We start from the raw sequence: 27761 nt of genomic DNA, 5'->3' as shown, positions 1-27761 counted from the left end.
CATGCCATCGGCCTCTGGATATGAGAGAGAAAACTAAAGTTCAAAGGACTCACCCAATTCAGCTAAGAAATGTGACATCTAAATCAAGGTGTGCAATGAGGTTATTCATTCAGGTTCTGTTCTTTACACGGTCTGGGCCTAACCTTCACGATCAAATGAAGTGAAATAAGGTGCAGAACCCAGCACAGTGGTTGACACCAAACAAGCCCATTAAGAATAACTGTCGGCTGGGCATGGTGGCTCACGCCTGTAATCCCAGCACTTCGGGAGGCTGAGGCGGGCGGATCACGAGGTCAGGAAATCGAGACCATCCTGGCTAACACAGTGAAACCCCGTCTCTACTAAAAATGCAAAAAATCAGCCGGGCGTGGCAGCGGGTGCCTGTAGTCCCAGCTACTTGGGAGGCTGAGGCAGGAGAATGGCGTGAACCCGGGAGGTGGAGCTTGCAGTGAGCTGAGATTGCGGCACTGCACTCCAGTCTGGTCCACAGAGCGAGACTCCGTCTCAAAAAAAAAAAAAAAAAAAAAAAAGAATAATTGTCAAGGACGAGGCTCAGCAGCTCGTGCCTCTCATCTCAGCACTTTGGGAGGCCCAGGCGAGAGAATCACTTCAGCCCAGGAGTTCAAGAGCAGCCTGGGCAACAAAATGAAACCCCGCCTTTACAAAAATGAAAAAATTAGCCGGGGATAGTTGTACATGCCTGTGGTCCCAGCTACTGAGGAGGCTTAGGCAGGAGGATTGCTTGAGCCCGGGAGGTCAAGGCTGCAGTGAGCTATGATAGGACCACTGCACTCCACACTGGGCAACAATGAGACCTTGTCTCCAAAAAAAAAAAAGAAAGAAAGAAAGACAGAAAAGTTGTCAAAATGCATGGCTGCATGAATCATTTAAAACTGAGTGAAACAGGAACATGTAAAAGACCTGTTGTTAACAAGCTGTGGAGGACCATTAAGGACTTCAGGCTAAGGTCATTACAAAGGTATCCTTGGCCTTTTAGACACACAGCTCAATGTGTGGCTGATTGGAAAGGTAATTAAACCCCAGAGCATAAAAACGATGACTTTTATACAGTTATAGTGTTAATGTATCAGTATGTCCAGGTTTCTTGTTTGTTTATTTTTGAGCATTCGCCATGTGCTGGGTGCTTTTTTTTTTTTTTTTTTCTTGAGATAGGGTCTCACTCTGTTACCCAAGCTGGAGTGCAGTGACATGGTCAGAGCTCACTGCAGCCTCAACCTCCCAGGCTCAGATAATCCTCCCACCTTAGCTTCCTTAGTAGCTGGGACCACAGGTGCCCACCATCATACTCAGCTGATTTTTGTATTTTTTGTAGAGACAGGGTTTCACCATGTTGCCCAGGTTGGTTGCGAGCTCCTGGGCTCAAGTGATCCTCCCACCTCGGCCTCCTAAAGTGCTAGGATTACAGGCTCGAGCCACCACGCCTGGCTGCTGGGTGCTATTTTAAGCCCAATACACATCTATACATGTTTCCAGTGCATCCTCACTACCTCCCGTTTTAGAGATAAGGAAGCCGAAAGATTGAGAAGTTAAATTGCCTATGGACACATAGAATTAGAAGTGGGAATCTTTTTTTTTTTTGAGGCGAGTCTCACTCTATCGCCCAGGCTGGAATGCAGTGGCACGATCTTGGCTCACCACAACCTCCGCCTCCCAGGTTCAAGCAATTCTTCTGCCTCAGCCTCCTGAGTAGCTGGGATTACAAGCGTGCGCCACCATCCCAGGCTTTTTTGTGTGTTTTTAGCAGAGACAGGGTTTCGCCATATTGGCCAGGCTGGTCTCGAACTCCTGACCTTGTGATCCGCCTGCTTCGGCCTCCCAGAGTGCTGGGATTACAGGCATGAGCCACTGTGCCCGGCCTCGTGGGATTCTAACCCAGTTTGCCTGACTGCAAAAGACATCCTAGGCCAGGTGCAGTGGCTCACGCCTGTAATCCCAGCACTTTGGGAGGCTGAGGCGGGTGGATCACCTAAGGTCAGGAGTTCAAGATCAGCCTGGCCAACATAGCAAAACCCTGTCTCCACTAAAAATACAAATATTATTGGCTGGGCATGCTGGCGGGCACCTGTAATCCCAGCTACTTGGGAGGCTGAGGTAGGAGGGTTCACTTGAACTTAGGAGGCAGAGGTTGCAGTGAGTCAAGATCATGCCATTGCACTCCAGCCTGAGTGACAGAGTGAGACCCCGTCTCAAAAATAAAACGAAATAAATAAATAAATAAATAAATCTAGATCAGTAGTTCTCAGTTGGGGGTGATTGCCCACCCCCCCAGGGGACATTTGGCAATGTCTGGAGGCTTTTTTTTTTTTTTTCCCCAGACAGGGTCTTGCTTGGTCGCCCAAACTGGAGTGCAGTGTCAACCACAGCTCTCTTGACTTCCCAAGCTCAAGTGATGCTCCTGTCTCAGCCTCCTGCGTAGGAGGAACTACAGATGTGCGGTGCCATGCCCAGCTTTTTTTTGTTGTTGTTGGTAGAGATGGAGTCTCACTGTGTTGCCAGGGCTGGTATCAAACTCCTGGGCTCAAGCGATTCTGCTGCCTCGGCCTCCCAAAGCGCTAGAGGCATTTTTTGTTATTACAATGCGCGTGCCTGTGTCGGGTGCTGCTGGCATCTAATGGGTAGGGGCCAAGGATGCTGCTCAACATCTTACCAAGCCCAGGACAGGCCTCCACAACCAACAATTATCTGGCCCAAATGTCAACAGTGCCAGGCTTGACAAACCCTAACCTCAACAAACAACGAGAATTAAGAGAATTAGGCCAAGCAAGAGCAGAGCTGGTCTAGGAGAGGGGGTCAAAATTGACCAGGTCTGCTCCAGAGCGGCCAGTGGCAATCGTGGTATCAGGGAAACACACACGTTCCCAGTTGTGAAATAGTTCAGGTTTTAAAGAGCTTTCGTATCAGTTACCACCCTTACCTTTCATAACAGTCCAGAGACGTTATTCTGCTCTCATCCTCATCCCCTACTCTTCAGCTGATGGAAGAGGAAAACGGGGCTAAGGGATAAGTCACCTGTGGAAGTTCTCAGAGTTAGCAAGTGACTAAGCCACAGAACCCGGTTATCGGCCTCCTAGCCCAAGTGCAGATCCTTTCCTCCCCCTTCTGCTGCCTTTTTTTGTTAAATCAGAAGTGACAAGGACGAGACATTGGGAAGATGGACTACAGTGTCCCATGCAATTGGGAGTCAGCCATCCAGGAGATCCATACACTGGAGAGGGCACGTTCCGTGTATGGACCTACAGGCTGGAGAGGGCACGCTCCGTGTATGGGCCTCCAGGCTGGAGAAGGCGCGCTCGGTGTATGGGCTTCCAGCAGCACACATTGTTTGTTCGTGTTTCCAAAACTCAGGAGGAGACTCAAGCCCCAGTCACAGGCTCTAGGAGTCTGTATGCCCCTGTTTGGAGCTCCCGTGCTGGAGTTTCAATCCCCAGCTGGAAACCTTAGAAAAACTATCAGAAGGAAACGCAACCCTTTCCTAATGAAAGCGTTTCATCTCTGAGCCAGTAGAGGGAGCGCACATCCAGGCCATCCGAAGCTGGCTCAGCCGAGACTTCAACAGCAACGAGGGCGGGAAGAAGCATTCAGCGCGCGATCCTTGAATTTGAATGTGCCTATGCAGAGGAGCCTGTTAAAAGCCAAATTCGCGGGCAGATCACGGTCAGGAGATCGAGACCATCCTGCCTAACACGGTGAAACCCCTTCTCTACTAAAAAATAAAAAATAAAAAAAAAAAAAAAAATTAGCCGGGTATGGTGGCGAGCGCCTGTCGTCTCAGCTACTCGGGAGGCTGAGGCAGGAGAATGGCGTGAACCCGGGAGGTGGAGCTTGCAGTGAGCCGAGATCGCGCCAAGGCACTCCAGCCTGGGCGACAGGTGACAGAGCAAGATCCCGTCTCGAGACAAAAAAAAAAAAAAAAAAAAAAAAAAAAAAAAAGGCCAGGTTCTGGCCCTGCGCTTTGGCTCACGCTTGTAATCCCAGCTGTTCAGGAGGCTGAGGCAGGAGAATCGCTTGAACCTGGGAGGCGGAGGTTGCGTGAGCCAAGATTGCACCATTGCACTCCAGCCTGGGTGACAAGAGTGAGACTCTGTCAATAAATAAATAAATAAATAAGACAGATTCTGAGTCTGTAGGTCTGCATCAGGACCTGAGTTCCTGCATTGCTTATCAGCCACCAGGTGAAGCCTTCCATCGGCCACACCTTGAGTAGCAAGGTAATAGATAACCTCTCCCACAGATGGCGGACCCGAGGCCCAGGGAGGATAGATTGCTTGCTAAAGGCCAAACAGAAAGACTGCAGTGCCGGGGCTACAACCCACGACTCCTCCACCTCGTGCTCACTTCATAGCATCCTCCCTGCCCCTCTGACCCTGGAACAGGATTCAGGGAAGAGGATCCCTAACTGTGGGTGAGGAGCAAGAGTCTATACACTCTGCTTTGAATCAAGCTTCTTTATACTCTATTTTTGGTCAAATCACTTCCCTTGCAGAAGTACCAATGGAAATTCAAAGATGAACACAACTAGACTCCAATTCTTTTGGGCCTGGGGGAGTCAAAGTAAAATAGATTTGTTAGTGAAGTTCTTCTTATTTTTGGTTAGTACAAATTTGGCAAGTCATCCAAAGAAAAGCTTACATATAACTTGGTATGTTTTTATGAATGCAAATTATAGCCATAGACTTTCTCCTAAGAATGAAGGTCTTAGCTTGAATCAGCTTAGATGCTTTTACCTACAGGAAAAAAAAGAATGCCTCCCTTAAAAAATAAGAGCTCCTAAACTCCACTAAACATGAAATGCAGAGGCAGATGGTTCTAGGGTTGATTCAGGGAACACAATGCAGTCATCAAGGATTTAGGCTTTCCACGTTTTTGCTCCATCGTTTTCAGGGTATCTTTAGGATTATTTCCTCATAGTTACAACATGGCTGCCACAGCTCCGGGAGTCACATCACATAATTATATCCAAAAGCAGGTAGAAAAGGGTTAGCTGCACATACCTTTTTTGAAATAAGGAGAAAGAAGCCCCCTCCCAACTTTGCCTTAAATCTCATTGAACAGAACTGTATCACATGCTCACCTCTAAACAGAAGGGAAATGGGACGTTACCTTGGTTGTCTCATGCCAAGCAGGATTGTCCCCCAAGGGTGTGCTGTGCCATGTTTGAACAAAGTCCAGGTTCTCTTAGCAAGGAAGAAGGGGATGAGGTGGGAAGGAAAAAGAAACGGCAAGAAAATCCCTTTTAATTAAGCCGTACACTATCTACCCCAGTACTCTTGTGTTTTAGCTGTATTTATTCACAAATTAAGGGTCTTCGTGTGCTGTGTGAGCAAAGGTCAGGACCCAGGAGGATTTAGTTAAATCTGGAACCTCAGTCAGGGGTTCATACTCTTGAAAGAAGGAACAGTAACCAATGCTGCCTAACAGTCCAGCCCCCACACTGGAGTCCCTGGACTTAGCAGATGGAATTTGCTATAACGAGTACCATATGTATTCATTTGCTAAGGCTGCCATAGAAAGTACCACAGACTGGGTGGCTTACACAACAGACATTTATTTTCTCACAATCCTGGAAGCTGGGAGTCTAAGATCAAGATGCCAGCAGGCTTGGTTTCTCCTTGGCCTGTAGAGAGCTGTCTTCTCCCTGTGTCTTCCACCTGTATCTGAATTTCCTCTTCTTGTAAGGATAGCAATCCTGTTGCACTAAGGCCCATCCTAATAACCTCAAGTTAATGCAATTACCTCTTTTTTTTTTTTTTTTTTTTTTTTTTGAGGCGGAGTCTCGCTCTGTCACCCAGGCTGGAGTGCAGTGGCATGATCTTGGCTCCCTGCAACCTCCGCCTCCCAGGTTCAAGCGATTCTCCTGCCTCAGCCTCCTGAGTAGCTGGGACTACAGGCATGCACCACCATGCCCGCCTCATTTTTTTTGTTTGTTTTTTTAGTAGAGACAGGGTTTCACCATGTTGGCTAGGCTAGTCTCGAACTCCTGACCTCAGGTGATCCACTCACCTCAGCCTCCCAAAATGCTGGGATTACAGGCGTGAGCTGCTGCACCTGGCCACAATTACCTCTTTAAAGACTCTCTCCAGCCACATTTTGAGATTCTGATGTTGGGACTTCAACATATCAATTTGTGGGTCACACAATTCAGTCCTCCAATTCAGTGAGCATCCTTCTCTTTATTTCCTCTGCAAGTCTGATGTGCACCTTGCTTTAAAAGAGATGCAATTATCATGCTTCTCATTCTAATTTTCAAAGGGCTTTGTATCAGGAGTGAATCTCAGGTTCCGGTGAATGCCTTCTTGGTATCTATGGATGTCATCATATGAGGGTATTTTTTGACCTATTTCTGTGACGTATTAATAGATTTCCTGTAATCAAACAGTCCTGGATCAGCATTCAGAATATATAAAGAAATCCCAAAAATCATTAGGAAAGGACTTGTAAAATCTAGTATAAATTAGACAAAGGCTATAAACAGACATTTCAGAGGAAGGGCCTGCTTCCTGCTATGCAAATGGTCATCTTACGGTATCCTTACATGGCCAAGAGCAGAGAGAGGAAACTCACTCTCCTTTCTCTTCCTTTAAGGGCACTTATCCCCTTTATGAGGGCACCATCCTCATGACCTAATTATTTCCCAAAGCCCCACCTCCAAATATATCACATTGGGGATAAGGACTTCAAAAACATACACATCGAGGGTAAGAACTTTGTGTGAACTTGTTGTGGGGGGGACACAGTTGAGCCCACAATACCTGAGTATAAGCCTGAGCATACACTTTGTGCCAGGGGCTACATGTTCTACCTTCCCCCAACCCCTGTGCCGCCCACGATCAGATAGGTTCCCATCCAACACATCATCACTTTCAAACCAGAAGCATTGTAGTGGTGCCGTGGATTTTCTGCTTATTGACACAGTTGTGGCCACTATCAGAGGTAATTCACATCTTTGCACCCAATGAGAGACAAACTAAATTCCCTGTTGACTTAAAAGGGAGAAACTGAGGCAGAATTAAAAGTAGGGAGTTTTGGGGGCCAAGTTTGAGAATTGCAACCCCGGAGCATAGATTTAAGTTGCCCTGAATTATAGACTCTTATTAGCAACAGTTACAAGTGGATTTCTAAAGGCAAAAAAAAGGGGGACAGGGAGTGGGCTGATGCACAGTTGTTTGTCAGGAATTCCCTTTGTTTTTCAGAAATAACATTGATGTATGATTGGCTATACACTATTAAGCTATAGAGTGTCTAGTGCAGCATTATTAGATTAACTTACAGCTAGTTGTGGCAATAGCAAGCAGTTTCAAGAGATGGATACTTAGCTCAAGGGAGGAGTAGGATGTGATAACTGTCTTTTTTTTCTTTCTTTTTTTTTTTTTTTTTTTTTTTTTGAGATGGAGTCTCACTCTCCTGCAAGGCTGGAGTGTAGTGATGCGATCTCGGCTCACTGCCACCTCCGCCTCCCGGGTTCAAGCGATTCTCCTGCCTCAGCCTCCTGAGTAGCTGGGACTGCAGGCGCATGCCACCACGCCCAGCTAATTTTTGTATTTTTAGTAGAGACACGGTTTCACCATGTTGGCTAGGATGGTCTCGATCTCTTGACCTCGTGATCTGCCCGCCTCAGCCTCCCAAATTACAAGCGTGAGCCAGTGCGCCCAGCCGACTGTCTCATCTTAATGTCTCTGGGCCTGATAGTTTAGGAGGACTTATATTTCTCAGATCAAAGTTCTTTTCTTTTCTCATCCCTATCTCAGGACCTGTATTCTCAGCGATGCCTCTTCTTTCAACTACGATACCTCACTGTTTAGAAATGGAACTAGTTGAAACTTAAGTGCCAAGTTCCTGAAGCTACAAGTTGCTCCCCATGCTTTTAGATCCTATGTGCAAGCAACACTGCGTGTTTGTAACGTGTTGTCTGTGATGATGAAGTGTGGTAGCCTCTGCCTTCACTAGCACAGTGATTTCCATCCAGGGGTATGTGTCCGAGTCATCTGAGGAGCATGGATTAGTTTCCTTTCACCGCTTAGACAAATTATTACAAGTTTAGTGGGTTAAAACATCATGCATTTATTCTGCTGCAATTCTGAAGGTGAGAAGTTTGAACTCACTTTCACTGGACTAAAGCCGAGGTGTCAGTGGAGCTGGTTCCTTCTGGAGGATCTAGGAGAGGATCCATTTCCTTGCATTTTCCAGCCTCTAGTGCTCACCTGTATCCCATGGCTTATAGCCCTTTCTCCATCTCAAAGTGCATCACTCCAACCTCTGCTTCCATCATCGTACTGCCTTCTCCCCATAGTCAAAACTCCCTCTTACAAGCATACATGCAGTTATATTTATGGCCTACCTGGATAATTTAGATAATTTTCCCATCTCAACATTTTACCTTAATTACTGCAAAGTCCCTTTTGCCATATTAGGGAAAATTCACAAGTCCCGGAGGTTAGCACATGAATATCTTCGGGGCCATCATTTAGCCTCCTATAGAGCCTAAACATGTTTAGACTCCACCCCCTAAAGATTCTAGTTTAGTAGATGGTGTGTAAGTTTTTGTTTTTTGTTTTGTTTTGTTTTGAAATGGAGTTTAGCTCTGTCACCCAGGCTGGAGTGCAATGGCATAATCTCAGCTCACTGCAACCTCCGCCTACCGGGTTCAAGTGGTTCTCCTGCCTCAGCCTCCCAAGTAGCTGGGATTACAGGCACCTGCCACCATGCCCACCAAAGTTTTTGTATTTTTAGTAGAAACGGTGTTTTACCATGTTTGGCCAGGCTGGTCTCAAACCCCTGACCTCAGGTGATCTGCCTGCCTCAGCCTCCCAAAGTGCTGGGACTACAGGAGTGAGCCACCATGCCCGGCTGATAGTGTCTAGTTTTGTAGGTGGTGTCTCCCTAAAGATTCTAGTTTGGTAGATGGTGTCTAGGCCAGAGGTCTGTATAATCAGGTGTACATTCTACCAGACATGCACTTGATTACATATGCCTTGGTCTAGCACACAGACTTATTCAAGCCACAGTTATTGTCCATAATGTTATCTGAGCTTTTATTTAGAGTTCTTAGAACACTCCTATTTTCTTGATGTCGAGATGCTCCAATGCTGGCTGGGCAGAGCGCACATCAATACAACGGTTATCTCGTTGAGCCCTCACATGCTTCCAAATTAGGTTGTATTCCATTTTTACAGATGTGGAAGCATGCTCAGAGATTGTTCTGTCTGCCCAAGGCCACGCAGCCAGAGGGATGTAGATCCAGAACCCAAACCCAACTCTTGCTCTAGAGCTCTATGCATCCCACAGAACTTCCCAATGCAAAATAGGGCAGGGGAAAGTAGTACATTACATTACAGGTGGCTTCCCAGGGCACACAAGTCTGTTTTCAACTCCTGCAACCTCCACCATCAATCAGAACTGTTCAAACTATTAAAACTCCAAAGCTCCATCATTCTACTCTTGACACCTGTATGACAATTACAGCCCATCACTACGTGATAAGGGAGATTGCAAGCACGCTAGCGTGGTTGAAGCAGCAGTCTCTCGGGATTTAAGCTCGACTCTCTTCCCACACAGTTCCTGTCTGAGGAGGCTGCCTCCCCCATATATAGTAGGATGCATACTTTCAGAAGGCGAGAACACGACTTTAGTCAACTGCTCCCAGGCTACCATGGCAACAAGTGTTCATCCCGGTAGCTGCTCCACACCAGCTTGGCTTTTCACTCTCAAGGTTCTGCTTTAGCGTTTTTGGCAAACACATCAGAACCAAGTCACGCTGTGAACTGCCTTGAGACCCAGGGGACCTTGATCCCGACTTGTGACTCTATACAAGTGGACCGACTTGCAGCTGAGAGGCTCTAGCTCTGTAATCAAGGGGCTATGACATCCTGGACAAGCTTCTCTAGGGCTCAAGTTGCTCATCTGTAAAATGTGCATTTTTAAGCCATGTTTTTCAAGTTGTGGGTAGTGACTCAGTTTTTAAAATTTCCTATTGTTGCTGTAACAAGTTAGCTGAATGGCACAAAACAATCTCACAATTCTGGAGGTCAGAAGTCTAAAGTGGTACAGCAGAGCTGTACTCTTTCTAGAGGCTGTATGGGAAGATATTTGCTTGTTTCCCCACTGGAGGCTGCCTATGTTTTCTGTGACCCTGTATCATTCCAATTTCCACTTCCATTGATACATCCAATTCTCACCCTTGTTTTTATTTTTGAGATGGAGTTTCACTCTTCTTGCCCAGGCTAGAGTGCAATGTCGCAATCTCGGCTCACTGCAACCTCCACCTCCTGAGTTCAAGCAATTCTCCTGCCTCAGCCTCCTGTGTATCTGGGATTATAGGCACCTGCCACCATGCCCAGCTAATTTTTTGTATTTTTAGTAGAGACGGTATTTCACCATGTTGGCCACGCTGATCTTGAACTCCTGACCTCAGGTGATCCACATGCCTCAGCCTCCCACAGTGCTGGGATTACCGGCATGAGCCACCGTGCCTTGCTGACCTTCCTGTTTTATAAAGACATTTGTGATTGGGCCCACCGGGATGATCTTAGCATGTCAAGACCCTTAGTCACAACTGCAGAGTCCATGTTGCCATGTAAAAGTAATATTCACAGGCTCTAGGAATTAGGATGTAATTCCTAGACATGGAACAGGGGGTAGGTGTCATTCAGGGTCAGGAAGCCATTTAAGTGGCCATTTTTTAAAATGCCATTAGAAAGCATGGTACATGAGATTTAGTTATGATATACAATGCAACTTGATAAAGTCATACAATTTTGAGTCTAAGACTATTTCTTGCTTTATCATTAGCAGACTGTCTTATATCCTTAAAAGCAAGGTCCAAACAAGGGTTTTGATGAGACAATTTGAGCTTTTGACCCTATTACTGTAGAAATGCCAGACCTTCTATATAAGGTATGTGTGGTTCTTTCCCCACATCAGAGTCTTACCTGTAAGACCTACCCAAAGGATTTAGAAAGCTACCTTTTAAGTCTGTGTGGCAGAACTCTAGAACGGGTGCTGTGCACGGTGTCTTACGCCTGTAATCCCAACACTTTGGGAGGCCGAGGCCGAGGCAGGCAGATCACCTGAGGTCAGGAGCTCAAGACCAGCCCGGCCAACATGGTGAAACACCATCTCTACTAAAAATATAAAAATTAGCCAGGCTTGGTGGCAGGTGCCTGCAATCCCAGCTACTCAGGAGGCTGAGGCAGGAGAATCGCTTGGACCCAGGAGGCGGAGGTTGCAATGAGCTGAGATCGTGCCTATAGAAAACCACAAGATGACTAGATAGGCATCACAATATTCAACCTCAAGGTTAGATTTTGAGAAACCCAAGAGTATGACTGAGCTGACATTTAAATCCAACCACTAGAAGCTTTCATCACTTTTATTCTTCCTGCCATATGTAGATCTGAAGTATTTCCTGGCAAAAATTTTAGACTCAAGTTTTCTAGAATACAAGTGAGTTTCCATATATCTTGAAGGTCTCTAACAGCTGCAGTATAAAGCAGATACTAGTCATGTTGACATAATTGCTTAGAATAAGACTGGCTACCCTCAGGAAGAAGGACTCAGGAGAGGGTCAAGATCAAAATACAGGTAGTGGAAAACTCACTCTAGGCTCAGTTGAATGGTGGAGTCCGATTCTTGGAATGTTATAATTGGGTCTTAGGACTCTGGCACTTTAGTATTCCTTTCCTTACCAAAGAAAGATTGCTTGTCTTTAGTTTAAGCGGGAAGGTAACTAAGTCCTTTTAAGCTCAGGAAAGTTGTAAGCTTGAGTGTAACTTGAGTTAGGAATTACCTTGAAGTAGGTTCTTATATTACTTTCTTAGGAACATCTGGTTGCCCTTCCCTTAAAAAAGGAGGGTGGGATTTCTGCCAGTAATTGTGGGTAGCTTGCTGGCTTCTTATCCTATATAAGATTGTAGACTCAAGTGTACCCCCAGAGGTGGGCTGTAGCTCAGCTCTACTGTTGACTGGGAGTGTCAGAGGACTCATGTTGGGTTAGAGAATCAGAAGGGGCCAAATGACAGAAAACAATTATATCATGAATTTCTCTATTTGTATCTATACACAAATCCTGCCCAGAGGATTGCCGAGGTACTGCCTCTACACTGAGGAACAAAAGAAATGATCCCTTGTCATCTAATCTTAATGAGAATGTAGAAGGCAAGAGACTTATTTTGAATGCTTTATTTAGAAGCCCATTTAGTGATTTGACACAGTCCTTTTCTTGTACAGGTAACAGATGAAGCCTAGAGTTGCCACCACACCTGCCAAGGCAGCCACAGCAGCCACAGCTTTGGAACCAACATCTCCAGCAGTCCTGTGCCCTTTGGTGTCCATAACATCTACAAAGGAAGACGACATTTGAGTCTTCAGTATTTTTAAGGGTAAGTTGAAGCCTTACATAAGGCTCCCCAGAGAAGGGGGTAAAACTAAGCCTTCAACAGGCTTATTTCAGAAATGTGCAACACTGAATAAACTTACCTCGTGAGCCAACCTCCTCCCCTGTTTCGCTCCTACTCTTCTCCCCACTGCTCCCACTTGCTTTTAGATCAGATGAGCCAACACCTAGGGAAGAACCTGAGAGTTTAGTACAACATCTTCATGATAGTCGATGTGGTTAGCTGTCCCCTGAGGGTGTGATCCCACAGGTTGCTCATTAAGACTATCTCAGGTAAGGATATGTGATAACAGGAATATAAACTAATACAGACTTAAGTTTGGCCATAGCATGTTAAGATGTATATGCTCTGACCTAATCCTACTAGAAATGTACCTTGAATTTCTTGTATAGTAGTTAGAGACTTAAGAGGATTTTTTTATGTGTATGTGGCCAGGTGTGGTGGCTCACGCCTGTAATCCCAGCACTTTGGGAGGCTAAGGCGGGCGGATCACCTGAGGTCAGGAGTTCAAGGACAGCATGGCCAACATGGTGAAACCCCATCTCTATTAAAAATACAAAAAAAAAAAGGTAGCTAGGCACAGTGGCAGGTGCCTGTAATCCCTGATACTTGGGAGGCTGAGGCAGGAGAATCACTTGAACCCGGGAGGCAGAGGTTGCAATGAGCCAAGATCACACCATTGCACTCCAGCCTGGGTGACAAGAATGGAACTTCATCTCAAAAAGAAAAAAAAAAGGATTCTAGTATGGACTGAGGACAACACTAGAAATAAACCTATAGATATCCATGAATGAGGATCATGACTAAGGTAGAGCCACATGGAATCCTATATGGTTCTTTGTACAGATATAAGGTAGATAAGACAAGTTAGAGACCAAGTTCTAGATCAGTAGGTAGAAGATCCTACTTGTGTTGAAGTGATTTCTAGAAGAGTACACAGGAGACTTAATAGAAGCCTACCTCTGGGAAGAGACTTAGCCTTTTATTCTTCTATTGTTTAGACTTACCATGGGTACATGGTATATGTAAACACTGACCGCTTGGCATAAAAAGCTAAGAACTTGAATCCAGGAAGTACTCCAAGCTTTAGGTCCATACCTCTGAATGAAGAGTCATCTGACAATAGCAGGATGGGTCCTGGGAGGCTGACTGTCATTTTCTCTGCTTCAGTGGCCCCTGTGGCTGGAGACAGGGGATCAAGTTTGTGTTTAGCCTCTGGAATAGTGGTTCGAGAGGTGTGTCAATGGAATCCTTAGAAGTAGAAGCTCTCTGGAATATTTTGTCCATGTGGTTTGTCCTGCCTTTGCAGGATAGGTTATGCCCTTTCCTGTAAAAGTGGGATGGATTCTTGGGGTCAGGCGTGGTGGCTCATGCCTGTAATCCCAGCACTTTGGGAGGCTGAGGTGGGTGGATCACCTGAGGTCAGGAGATTGAGAACAGCCTGGCCAACATGGTGAAACCCCATCTCTACTAAAAATACAAAAAACTAGCCAGGCGTGGTGGCGGGCACCTGTAGTCCCAGCTACTCGGGAGGCTGAGGCAGGAGAATGGCATAAACCCGGGAGGCGGAGCTTGCAGTGAGCTGAGATCTGGCCACTGCACTCCAGCCTGGGTGACACAGCGAGACTCCATCTCAAAAAAATAAAAATAAAAATAAAAATAAAAAATGTTAGCTGGGTGTGGTGGTGGGTGCCTGTAATCCCAGCTACTTGGGAGGCTGAGGCAGGAGAATCACTTCACTTGAACTCGGGAGGCAGAGGTTGCAGTGAGCCAAGATCACACCATCTTACTCTAGCCTGGGCAACAAGAGCAAAACTCTGTCAAAAAAAAAAAAAAAAGGTTGATTCTTAAAGAACTCATCTATAGAACTAGACAAGAACCTGTTCATCTTAGACCTGTCACATGAATAAGCTAGACTGGGCCAAGAAGTCTTGACTGGGCCAACAAGAGCTCTTGGCACTAAGTGAAGAGTGAGTTATACCTGTCTTTAAGATCTTCTATTCTGAAAAGTTGATACTTGCTTTGAATTAGACTCACAGAAACAGGAATTTGAAGTTTTTACCTCGCCTGTGCCTAGATGACACAGGGCAGGTCACAGAACACAGAGGGGAGTCTGGAGAGAGTCGATTGCAGATTAAGGCACTGCAGTGGAAGTAGACCTGGTGACAGAAGAGAGTTAAATGGAATCGATGCACTAACACTTAACCTTCCCCTAGTGACTTCTGAATCACTTACCAGGCTAGAGAGCACATGGGCTTCTGATACAAAGGCAAAAGCCTTCATGTCAAACCTCTGATAGTGATCAGGATGGGTCACAGAGGAGCCGACTGGATGGAAGGTGGTCTGGTAGTTGTCCAGCTCGTATGCACAGCTAGGAGGTATGCACCAGGGAGGGATGTCAGTCACATGCATCTTGGAGTGAAATTCAACGTCTGCCCAGATTTAGTCATACGTAATGTCTTCAGGACTATTGCCACATTTACCTTCTACCAGCATCTTCGTTTTACTCAGCATTTCTTACCTGACCTATAATGTCTATGAAGTCATAAGTTGTATAGGCTAGTTATATTTTAACAATTTTAGCAGTACCTGTTTGCCAACTAAATGAGAAGTACAAGTTACATCATTTCAGAAGACACTGGTTTCTTGGCCAGGCACGGTGGCTAACCCCTGTAATCTCAGCACTTTGGGAGGCCGAGGTGGGCAGATCATCTGATGTCAGGAGTCTAAGACCAGCCTGGCCAACATGGCAAAACCCTGTCTCTACTAAAAATACAAAAAGTAGCTGGATGTGGTGGTAGGTGCCTGTAATCCCAGCTACTTGGGAGGCTGGGGCCGGGGAATCGCTTGAACCGGGGAGGCGGAGGTTGCAGTGAACCGAAATCATGCCATTGCACTCCAGACTGGGGTGCAAGAGCAAGACTTCATCTCAAAACAAAACAAACAAAAAAACAAAAAAACAAAAAACAAAACAAAACAAAAAAGGCTTAGCAACTGAGCTACCACAGCTTCAAGAAAGCAAAAGTAGTTTTAGCCAAGTATACACTATTCTGTAAGAATGAGTAAGATCCAGCTGTAGGACAGGACACGGCAGGAGAGCTATGAGGATGAACACCTATGTGTACAAGTGTGTGGCTACAACCTCAGAGTATCATAGTGCTCAGATTCTAGAGTCAGATGGATATTCTAATCCAAGCTCCACTGTGTAAGTACTGTTTTGGCCTGGTTATCTAGGCAGCAAGCTAGGGTTTCTTCATGCAATAAGATGACTAGTACAACTAGTGGATGTGGAATACATAGCACTGTGCCTGGCATACGGTAGGTGTTCAACAGATGGGAGGCTGGAGATCAGTCTTTCCAGATGATCAACACCCATAGTAGAGTCAGACTTTCTGGGGCTTTGGAATTCATTCCTTAAGATTCAAAAGGTGATTGGAAGGCAGCACGCGGCCAAGCGTGGTGGTTCACGCCTGTAATCCCAGCACTTTGGGAGGCCAAGGTGGGTGGATCACCTGAGGTCAGGAGTTCCAGACCAGCCTGGCCAACATGGTGAAACCCTGTCTCTATTAAGATTGCAAAAATTAGCCAGGCTTGGTGGTGTGCCCCTGTAATCTCAGCTACCCGGGAGGCTGAGGTAGGAGAATTGCTTGAACCCAGGAGGCAGAGGCTACAGTGAGCTAAGATCATGCTGCGGCACCCCAGCCTGGGTGATAGAATGAGACCTCATCTCAAAACAAAAACAAAACACAGAAGGCAGCATTGAGTCCTGATTAGAAAACAAGGACTAAATCCGGGTCTAACATGGCTGAATGCCCCTCTAAACCCCAAGAGGGTTTATTCCCATTACTGGCAAGTTCTGATGGATTAGCTGGGCAAACTGATGGTACAGGGAGTACCTACCCATCCACAACAATGTTCCACTGGGGGAAAGAGTCTGGATCCATGGTGGACGTCGCCCAGCAGTCATCTAAGACCAGCTTGATGTTGGGGTCATCCCTGTTTATGACTCTCACTTCCATGTAAATTGGTTGACGGAGGAATCTCACTAGAGGGTACTCGTTTTCCCCATAAGGTTGTTGGTAGGAATTGTCTGAAATGGAATAGTATTCAAGTAGTTAATGGCTGCAACACGTATACATAGGTCACCACCGCTCCATTAGTGTGGCAGTATCAGGATGTTCATTTTAGGGGGAAGTTTGCAATTATTTAAGCAATTTCACAGACTACAATCTCTTACCTGGGTAGCTTTGCAGGATCAAGGTAAATGGACCCAACTTCACCGAGGCCACTGGAGGAGTAAGGCTTTCAACGTTGATGTTTAGTAGCATGTCATTCCTGCTGTAAGAACACTTCACTGTCATTCTGTAAGAGTTTGGAGGGAGGGTAGGTACAGAGAACTTCAGGTTAAAAAATTGCTTGAGTTTAAACTAGAGCTTAAGAGTCAAATAGCAATTTTATCTCACCTGAACTCACTGTCTCTAGATATTTTGCTTGGAGGAAGATCCGTCCAGAGAGCATGTATTTCATTTTCATAGATGACTTTATCGTCTTCAAACTTAAAGGTCAGAGATAGTGGGTTAGCAGCCAGTTATATCAAAGATGAGTCTTAACCTCGTGCCATCTGCCAGTACTAACCTTATATCTTGTTCCGCATCCATTCAGGGGTATGTGGAACCGTACCAGCCCCTGAGACTGAGCCTTGAAGACAGGCTGGCAGGATGAGTTTCCCACCCTCAGAGTATCCAGGTCAAGAGCTGGTTGTGTTTGGTAGCTGTAGACCTCGAAGTCCATAAACCCATCCTGGGTACACAGCTCCCCTGTAACTAGACAGCGGTGAAAGTTTAGAGAAAATAAGGTTGTCTGCCCTGTGATACTGTCATCTCCCAACCTGATATACTACGAGGGAGAAATTCTAATTTAGGAGGCGTCAGAATTTGTCTTAAGACTTTGTGAGGGAACCTTGATCTGCAGCTTTAATTACAAAGGGAGCTGAAGTTAGTTGATTGTTCTATGTGAGATGAAGACTTTTCATCCAAAGGAGGGACCAGTAGACATAGGAAGAGGTGCTATATAGCATAAGACCAGTGAGAATCCTGATGAAGGGCAGAAGTTGACTTAAAATTAAACTTAATGTGGCTTTAAGTACAGCACCTATGTTATTGTATCCTTTCTTTGTATACTCACAAATCCTGAGTAGTTCGGGGAGAAACTGAGGCAGGAACTGATTTTTCTATTTGATCTGACTTGTGCAGATCAAATTAAACAGAAGCACATGGTGGAGGCAATGCTAAACAAGAGATATTCACTCTGTATTTCTTTAAGAATTTGTAGGAATTTCGGGGTCAGGCGGGACTTAAACTTTTAATTCTAACTAGAAGTTTGAACATTCTTACCTAGATGGCAGGTTCAGGCTCCTAAGCCAAAATATCTAGATTACTTAACCATGGGGCAGTTACCATAAAATCTACCTATGTAAGGGGTCTTAAAAATATCATACTTAGGACCCCATCATAGCAGCTAGACTGTTTCTAATCTGACTAGTCTTTAGTTTCTTCAGTCTATAAGCAATACATCAGAATCTGACCTTCTATACATTTGCCCACATGTATAAGAAGAGCCAAGGGAGAAAAAAGGTAGAATATGGTTTTAATAAAAGGTCTTTACCTATGGAAACTGGTGACTCACAGACACACTCAGGATAGATCACCATGGATACTGTCTCCGACTGAAGGAGAAAGGTCAGCCTGAGTGAAGCTAAGTAGAACTGATGGAGTAGGCATTTTTCAGATAACTGAAATAAGAAAAGAATGTCAATTAGCAGCCACAGCCTGTTGGGGCCCGGAACTGTCACAGGGAAACAGCAAGGAAGTCCACTGAATACTTGCAGGACACACTCCAGACTTATCTGGGTTCCCTTTAAGCCAAAACAAGAGAGACCCTATCACTTCCTCAGATCTGGATGTATTCCCAGGCAGATTTATTGCTTTAAACTCATGCCCTGGAGTGCCTAGCACTGTACTCTTTGTACGAGGCACTAAAGTTTGAATTAACAGATCAAATTCCAAAGAATAGTGGAATCCTCTGCCAAGCCAGGTCTGAGTCAAAAGGACTCTACAGATGTTATAAAATGGTATTGTATAACATTGTACTCCCAACCTAAGGTTATCATCTGGCGGTATCCCTGGCAGTTCTAGCGAAGGCTAACCTCAGTAGCGACACTACGGGACCCTTTTGTTTAGATCAAGGTGTCCTGTTCGCTGACCAGGACAGATTCATCATTAGGTATTTGACAAGTAGTTGCTACTACTCAGTTGGGGCCTTAGACGGTTTTCAGACTTAGAAACACTTAGATGATTTTTCATGGCAGAACTTAAAGAGGTTTTATGTTTAGAGAATGAACATCAGTTACTTGGTATTTCACTTATGCAAGATGATCAAATGAGGCCTTCTGGCATTTGAATCTGTTATGTTGGCAATTAGAACTCACGGGCAAGTTATCAGCCATATCAGGACTACCCACAAGAGTATACTTCAAGTAAGGACCCGGTGGAGTTCAGTGGTTGACGATTGAACATACTTTCGTTTTGAGCAGAGTTTTGCTGAAATGCAATTTCGTGCCATTTGTTGCTTCTAGATCAATTCCATTTTTATGCAGCTGGCTCACATCAATGTTCCGGTTTTCAAAGCTCACAGACTTAAGCTTCCCAGGAAACTCTGGTATGGTGAGAGTCATGTGTGTGGCATTGCAGTTCACGGGATCTAGAAGGAATGACAACAGAATGCCCATTACCAGCCTTGATTAAGCTTCTAGGACAGTGTCTCCCACACTGAGGTTGCAGCTGTCTGGGACCTTACCTGGTGCACAAATAGCTTGTGAGGAGAAGATCACCTTCTGTCCAGGAGATATAAATGTAAGCTTCAGAGACACCATGTAGAGATGACTGTTACCTTGCTAGGGGGAGAAATAACATTGGTTACTTGAATCTCTAACCAGTAAGAATCCTCTCAGCAAGAATATATCCAAGTAATGGGCACTACTTTGACACAAGTAGGATTTAAGCATTTGCTAATGACTGTTCTGGAGGTACACTTATTTTAACCTTGTTCTAACATCTGGAAGAATGTTGTCTAGATCACCTATAGCCAATCACTTCTAGGCAGATAAGATCTGTCCTTACCCCATATGACTGTTTTAAAGTATCAGCAGCCAGACAATATTTTCAAGCTTCAATCCATTTGTGTTCTTACTGGGAAATAGGACCATTCTTGAAGTGGTTGGCATTTGAGCATTTATGTGTCAGGACCTGTCCTAAGTACTTTAGGAGATTAATTTAGTGCAGTGTTCAGACTATTAGCCTGGAAAGCACCAATACTTGCTATAAAATATAGGACACTGACAACCCAAACAGAACCCCTTAACCTATAAAGCTTTTAGGCGTATGCTTGTTCTATGTTGTAGTATAGATTTAAGACTATGGGGAAAGAGACTAGATTGAGGTAAGGATTATGTCTGTTTATTTTTGAGAAATGGTCTCACTCTGTTGCCCAGGCTGGAGTGCAGTGGCACAATCTCTGCTCACTGCAACCTCTACCTCTCCTGGGTTCAAGCGATTCTTCCACCTCAGCCTCCTGAGTAGCTGGGATTATAGGCACACACCACCTCACCCAGCTAAGTTTTTGTGTTTTTAGTAGAGACAGGGTTTCATTATGTTGGCCAGGCTGGTCTTGAATTCCTGACCTCAAGCGATCTGCCCACTTCAGCCTTCGAAAGTGCTGGGATTATAGTCGTGAATACCCAGGGAAGTGTTTGGCACTTAATAGGCATTAAAATGCTTATATGGGTTGTATTATAAGTTAATGTGAAGACATAGTTGAGATTATGCTTGGATTTAGGAATAATGGCCTGTGCTTTGGTGGTACAAAGAAAGACTTCCACACCTACCACATAGTGAGTCACTCCAGTGGCATTGAATGGCACGTGGAAGATCATCCTGTGGTTGTCAATCAAGAGACTGAAGCCTTCCTTCATGGCCTCTGGCAGGGTTAGAGTCTTGACTCTTGCACCATCACCAACCTCAATGCTCCATCCCATCTTAGGTTTGGTCACCTGAAGTCAAAAAGCTTTGTTTAGAGGGCTGGCGCTCCCTTAACCAAGTCTCTGGTAGCCTAATGATTTATCAGGTTGAAGGTAATATCACCTTTAACATAGAATTAAAGGTTATTAAAGTCTGATTTTTAAAATTTGCTTTCATACCTTATTGTCATCAGCCAAGCCAGAGAAGACCCGTGGCAAGGAAAACTGGAAGAAGAGAATTGTGATGTAAGACTCTGATTTGGAGGTAGATGTTTCTGAATTCATGTCACCTGCTAGAGAAATTGCTGTGTGGTTATCAAACCAAAAGGCCTGCTTGTGGGATGCAGAAGAAGCACATGAACCCTGACTGTGCCCTTAGATGTCATGATACTTCTTTGAACTTCTGATCCCAAGAGGCAGCTGGAAGATCTAAGCTCCTTTCTAGTTGTAAGTTGGGACACCTTTTCCCCCTGCAAGTTGGAGTTTCACTCATCACCCAGGCTGGAGTACAATGGTGAAATCTCAGCTCACTGCAACCTCCGTCTCCCGGGTTCAAGCGATTCTCCTGCCTCAGCCTTCCAAGTAGCTGGGATTACAGGCAAGTACCACCACACCTGGCTAATTTTTTATATTTTGTAGAGATGGGGTTTCACCATGTTGGTCGGGCTGGTCTCCAACTCCTAATATCAGGTGATCCACCTGCCTCAGCCTCCCAAAGTGCTGGGATTACAGGTGTGAGCCACTGCACCTGACCGGGACAACGTTCTTAAACATTCACCCGTTCGACCTATGTCCATATAAATTAGGTACTATGTAAAGCCATGCAATTCTATCATTGTTATGGAGTTGCTTTTATATCAGTGTTTTTTTTAGTTGTCCATGGTTGACATTAGCCATGTTAGATTCCAAATCCATGAAGATGTGATTGGGCCATTTGTTCACTTATTGTATCTTAGCATCTAGGGTAGGGCCTAGAATATGGCATGTATTCCATTTGTCAGATGATTAATGTGAGTGCAACTACCAGTAAAACCCTATTGCCATGCATGATATGCCAAGTACCATGTATACACTCTCAGTCAATTCTTAGAGCCGCCCTGAGGTGAGCATTATTGTCCCATCACTTTGGACTTGAAAACAAAGCCTCAGGGTGGTTAAAGTTAAACCATTATCACACAGAAAGTTAGCAAGTACAGGATTAAATCCTGGTCTGATTTCTAAGCCCAGCCCCAGTTAGATCATCATCATATTCCCCCTACAGTAGCCATATACCCCAAGCAGTCAGCCCACTTCACTCACAGACATGAAATCCTTCTTGCAGACTGTAGATGCTGAGAGCCCCTGGGTCTCTTCTACTTGCATAGCTGGACAGAAGAACTGATACATGACAGCTCCATGTCTTAGAGCAGCACTGTCATTCATGACTTTGATGGTCATCTGGTATCCACCATGCTGTGTAGAAATAGCATAGTGGGAACACTAAGTGCTGTACCTCCATGGGATTCTAGAATACCATCTGACCCGTCTGAGTGGCAAAACCCTTAAAGTTACCAATACCACAAGTGCTGGAAGGTACCTCATTCCTGTACTGGGAGACTAGGTAGCCCATTGCAATCTGTTAGTGAAGACTCACGCTGATAGGCCAGTTTTAGCATCAGGAAATGGAGTTCAGTTTCTATTTCTCTTGTGTCTGCCCTATGTCTCAGTACCATGGTCCTGGCTGAATGGGGTTGGTTTGGGGCTTCTACCAAGGTTATCTGAATACTTGTTAAGTACCTAAGTAGCTGCCATTGTGCTGGGTAGAGCCACCCTTGCTATTACCCCTGACTTTAGGGAACTCAGTCTAAAAGTAGGTGTCAGCCAACCTTTTTCTGTTATGCATTAGCAACTGTTTTAGACTCATGTGAGCCACATGAAATCCATAGCATGTTTCCTTAAAAGAACTTTAAAAAGCTAAGAGCCAGCTGGGCATAGTGGCTCATTGCCTATAACCCAATCACTTTGGGAGACTGAGGCAGACGGATTGCCTGAGCTCAGGAGTTCAAGACCAGCCTGTGCAACATGGTGAGACCCCGTCTCTACAAAAAAAAAAAAAAAAAAAAAAAAAACCACGAAAGTTAGCTGGGTGTGGTGGTGCATGCCTGTTGTCCCAGCTACTGGGGAGGCTGAGGTGGTACTGAGAGATAGGGGATTGCTTGAGCCCGGGAGGTGGGGGTTGCAGTGAGCTGAGATTGCACCACTGCATTCCAGCCTGGACAACAGCAAGACCCTGTCTCAAGAAGATTAAGATAAAACCCATTCTTAGTTTGAAGACAAAAAAAAAAAAAAGACATGAACTAGGCACAGTGGCAGAGTAGCTCATGCCTATAATCCCAGTGCTTTGGGAGGCTGAGGTGGGAAGATCCCTTGAGGCCAGAAGTTTGAGTCCAGCCTGGACAACATGGTGAAATCCCCATCTCGACAAGAAAAGATTAGATAGGCATAGTGTTGCATGCCTGTAGCCCCAGCTAGTCGGGAGGCTGAGATGGGAGAATCCCTTGAGCCCAGCAGTTCTAGGCGGTAGTGAGCCATGATTGCAGCCACTGCTTTCCAGCCTGGGCTACAGAGCAAGCCTGCCTCACAAAGAGGCCATGGACTGCATCTGGCAGTCCACAGGTTATGGTTTGCAGACCCTTGGTCTAAGGGAATGCAACTCTAAGCCCTCTAATGTTGAGAAGGTCTGTTTTAGAAGGAAATTATGAGATTTTTTCATGAAGGACATATGATTACTTCATTGGTTGATCATAGAGGGCTCTGGGGACCAGATGACTTACAGTTCAAGCCTGTTTACAGAGTAGGGTCTAAGAATGTATCTGCACAAAGCTTATACTACAGACCACCTGCATCATAATCAGATGGTGTAGACTGTTAGACATGCAGATTCCCAGAACTCACCCCAGGCCTATGTCCAACTAGTCAATGAAATCCAAACTTTCCAAATTGCAACTTGCTAGCTTCTGCTTAGACAGGTTGCTTTTATTGCTCCTAGTATTCCTGATTGGGCAATACTGTTGCTTGGCAGTAGAAAAAACCTTACTGCTTGGCTGCTGTTTGCCTTTTAACACCTGTTTCTATATGTCAGATTTCTATTTGCTGGCACCAAAATAGCCTTCCATCTCACATGGGGGTTTACGGATCAAAATAGCTCATGTTTCATCATTTGTTGTATCCAGGTGCTGCACCAGGTCTTAATCTGTAGATCATCATTAGGCTTTATTACCCCATGGAGCAGGCACCATTACTGTCATCTTCTAGTAGGCAAACAGGCTTGAAAGGACTAACTTGCTGGAAATAACACCTAATTGGTGGTAGAGCCAGGGCTCAAGGGCTCAAGTACTTGAATGCCAGGGTTTCTCATCCTCAACACTGACATCTCAGGCCTGGTGATTCTGTGTTATGGGGAGGAGACTTGGGTAATGTTTTGTCTGCCAGCGTCCTTGGCTTGTATCCATTAGATGCCAGTAGCAGCTGTTCTACCCCCAGTTGTGATAACCAAAGATATTTCTAGATGTTGCCAAGTGTCCCCTGGACAGATTCTCCGCCACTACCCCCCTACCCTTGACAGTTTTGCTCTTGTTGCCAAGGCTGGAGCACAATGGAGCAATCTCAGCTCACTGCTACCTCCGCCTCCACCCCCTGGGTTTAAGTGCTTCTCCTGTCTCAGCCTCCCAAGTAGCTAGGATTACAGGTGTGTGCCACCACACCCAGCTAATTTTTTGTATTTTTAGTAGAGATGGGGTTTCACCATGTTGGCCAGGCTGGTCTGAAACTTCTGACCTCAGGTGATCCACCCACCTCAGCCTCCCAAAGTGCAGAGATAACAGGTGTGAGCCACCACACCCGGCCTGGACAGATTATAATAGAAAAGAAGAACCACACACGAGACACCACCCCCTTGGTTGAGAGCCACTGCTTTACTCCAAAGAGTAAGTTCTTAGCCAAGTTTACTACCAGTAACTCTTAGGTTACTACGTACTTCCCCAAGAACTGCTCAAAGCAATGGACTTACCACTCTCCTGGTACAGTTTTCATAGGTAACCCTCAGGGTGAACTTTTCTGGGTTCAGGATGTAAGTGCAGTTCGGCACGTCGAGACCAAGGGGATCTGCCAAGACCAGAGCAGGATTAGACAGGATGGCTGAGTACATTTTAGTGACAGTCCAAAGCTACAGAGTTAAGACCACCAGTCCATTTCTAAAGCACTTCAGTCCCTTCACTTCCACCCCAACTCGGTGATAGGACTTGAGCTCTGAGATGGTATGACTTGCAGCCAGAAGCTTCCCAGAGATGCTGACGTAAGACACTTTCAAAGGAAGATAGGTCTTCTGTGCTGGGTGGCCTCATGCAAATCAGGTATCCCCATGACATCATGGGAGCTGGATGCCGTTGCTGCAGGAATTTGGGTACTCTGCTCCCCAGACCAACAGGATTGGCCCAAGCCAAAAGCTGTCTACTAATCAGGACTATGATGAGATAACACACGTTACTTACCCACCACAGATGCATGCCATTTCTTGGTGCCAGGACTGCTTGGGAACTCCACTGTTATTCCCCTTTCATCGCAAACGACAGTGCCTAGGGAGCAAAGGAAGCATCTGGGGGCTTTGAGTCATAAATGATGCAACTCCCACAAAAATGTATAGACTCCTCTTAGATGGGAAGGATTCCAGATGAGGGAGGCAAGAATCGTCCCCTACCCTGGGAGAGCTCACAAACAAGTGAGCAAGATAACAATGATACAATATACCAAGAACTGTAAGGAAAATATCAGGCACCCAGAGCTTTTGAAGTATTTCAGGAAGAAGCCCAAGTTAGGGTTGACAAGCAGGTCTATAGAAGCCAGGTCAACACCTTGACAGTGGAGCGGATGGAGGCAGGTCTGGAATACTGACAAAAGCTTTGTCAACACATTTTGCAAACTGGCGTTAAACGAAGTCCTGGGTAAGTCCGAGGACACCCTTTATTTTTTTATTTTTTTATTTTTTTGGAGACAGAGTCTCTGTTGCCCAGGCTGGAGTACAGTGGCATGATCTCGGCTCACCGCAACCTCAGCCTCCCAGGTTCAAGTGATTCTCCTGCCTCAGCCTTCCGAGTAGCTGGGATTATATGTACCTACCACCACACCCAGCTATTTTTTGTATTTTTAGTAGAGACGGGGTTTCACCACATTGGCCAGGCTGGTCTCAAACTCCTGAACTCAGGTGATCCGCCTGCCTTGGCTTCCCAAAGTTCTGGGATTATAGGCGTGAGCTACGGCACCTGGCTGCATTTTTTTTTTTTTAAGATCAACTTTTGCCCATCATCTGCTACTCTGCAGCCTCTGGCTCAGGTGAATGTCAAGTGAGCAGCTCCAGTTTTGCCTGTTATGTCGATGTTTTCCTTAAGCGTGAGTTTGTGTTTGAAGTTAGTTGTGGTGGTTTGCTGTTCTGGCGATACCATAAAGCTTGAGGCAGTGAGGGATTGGAAGGCAGTGCAGGTGTTCTGAGTTTTCATTTAGCAGGTATAGTAAGTCTACAGGTTAGCAGAGGAAAGATCCAGTAACCTGACCAAAGTAATGAAGGGGGTGAATGGAGGTTGTCTGAGCCAGGCCTGTATCTCTTGGCCGGCTAGGCCTTCCAGCTGCAACCTGTTTTTCTCTGCTAAGAAGACTTCCCTCACCCAAGAGGCATACCTGGAAAGGCAGGATTTACCAACTGAAAAACATCTATGGAGTTCACTGAAGTCACAAGGGCAAAGAAGAGAGAAATCGACCTGTAAGTGCTGGAAAAAAAAGACAGGGAGATAGTCAAGAAGAATGGACTTCAACAAACAAAGCTACCATAGCCGCTCCCTCCACTTCCAGAATTACTCACCTCCAGCCTGCATTGAACCAGCCCGAGGGTCTCCAAGAGCCTCCTCTCTGCCCGCATGCCATAGCAAAAAGCACTACCAGATCAACCGGGTAGAGGGTGGGCTGCTCTGTGTTTTTATAGCAGGAATCCAGTCGCATCAACAAGCTCTCCCCATTGTGGGCACCTGACTCTTCTCCCATTCTCCCAGCTGAAAGGGAAGGATTAGGGAAGGAAGTGGCCTCTCTGATTCCTGACAGATTGTGCCGGGTATTCTGCCAGCTGCCCCTGTGGGCCAGGCATGAAATCAGAGTTCGCTGAAATCAGCTGCAGGTGAGTAAATTGGTGTTTTCCCTATAACTTCGGGGGAAATTAGGATCTTTTGGGCAAATTATTTACAACTGCAATGTAGAGTGAAAGAGAATCATGGGCTTTATTGAGAAAAAAACAAGTCTTGTTCACATCACTAAACATTTTTTTGAGATACAGTTTCACTCTGTCACCCAGGCTGGAGTGCATTGGTGGAATCTTGGCTCACTGCAACCTCCGCCTCCTGGGTTCAAGCAATTCTCCTGCCTCAGCCTCCTGAGTAGCTAGGATTACAGGTGCGTGCCACCACACCTGGCTAATTTTTGTATTTTTAGTAGAGACAGTGTTTCACCATGTTGGCCAGGCTGGTCTCGAACTCCTGACTTAGGTGATCTGCCCGCCTCGGCCTCCTAAAGTGCTGGGATTACAGCCATGAGTCATTGCACCTAAACTAAAACCTTTTAAGTAACATCTAGTCTCCTGGCTACTGCAGAAGTTACCCTGATAATGCACATGAAGTATCTTTAAAAAAATGAATGAAGCCTTATTGACCCCCAAGTGTAAAAGCTTAAGCTTACAGCAAAAAAATGCAATTACAGAAGGATACAGAGAAAAGGCAAAAGTCACTCATAATAGTGCCACTGCTAATATTTAGGTGGGTAACTTTACAGATATGCTTCTACAAACACCACACACAATTTTTTTTTAAACTGGGAGGAAAGTTTAAATACTGTTTTGTAATCTGCCACTGTCACTTTATAACCTATTAAACATAAAGCTCTCTGTTACCATTTTAGGGTGGCCTAGTATTCAATGTTGAGATACATCTGTGTTTATATAACTTCCATAATTATGAGCATTAAGGTGGCTTGCAATTTTTCATCATTATAAGCAATAACATCATGAGCATTCTGATACATTTCCTTGGTTAACCCTCAAGATAAATTCCTCAAAGTAAAACTTCCGGGTAAAAGGGAGTAGTGATCTAATAAGAATGTTTTGTTGTTGTAAAGCACTTGGAAGTTTCCCAGTGGGGAAACTGAGGCAAGGAAACTTGCCCCAACAGTATCAGGGGCCAGGTAGAGAACTCAGATTTCCTGAG

General features: G+C 45.3%; 1 protein-coding gene across 1 annotated transcript; it reads right to left on the bottom strand.

The window, feature by feature from the left end:
- Window positions 1-11172: 11172 nt before the first annotated feature.
- On the bottom strand, window positions 11173-26908 carry ZP2 (zona pellucida glycoprotein 2). Its single transcript, XM_009196129.3, has 19 exons — window positions 26375-26908; window positions 26194-26282; window positions 25014-25097; window positions 24533-24627; window positions 21784-21936; window positions 20665-20709; window positions 20353-20517; window positions 19266-19362; window positions 18988-19169; window positions 18075-18201; window positions 17046-17233; window positions 16874-16965; window positions 16648-16772; window positions 16311-16500; window positions 14646-14781; window positions 14473-14569; window positions 13509-13592; window positions 12493-12576; window positions 11173-12353 (listed from the first exon to the last, which is right to left on the bottom strand). Exons 1-19 carry the CDS (start codon window positions 26551-26553, stop codon window positions 12211-12213), a joined length of 2355 nt encoding a protein of 784 aa, XP_009194393.2. The 5' UTR covers window positions 26554-26908; the 3' UTR covers window positions 11173-12210.
- Window positions 26909-27761: the final 853 nt, after the last annotated feature.

The sequence above is a fragment of the Papio anubis genome, chromosome 18, assembly GCF_008728515.1.
Source record: "Papio anubis isolate 15944 chromosome 18, Panubis1.0, whole genome shotgun sequence".
Lineage (NCBI taxonomy): Eukaryota > Metazoa > Chordata > Mammalia > Primates > Cercopithecidae > Papio > Papio anubis.
This window is presented reverse-complemented; position numbering and strand designations above follow the sequence as displayed.

Coding starts and splice junctions, on each gene's coding strand:
- ZP2 (XM_009196129.3), bottom strand. CDS start 26,553: ATGGGAGAAGAGTCAGGTGCCCACAATGGGGAGAGCTTGTTGATGCGA. Junction 14,782..16,310: donor TGGAACATTGTTGTGGATGG/GTAGGTACTCCC, acceptor CATACCTCCTAG/CTGTGCATACGAGCTGGACA. Junction 13,593..14,472: donor GTCATCTAGGCACAGGCGAG/GTAAAAACTTCA, acceptor CCCTGTCTCCAG/CCACAGGGGCCACTGAAGCA.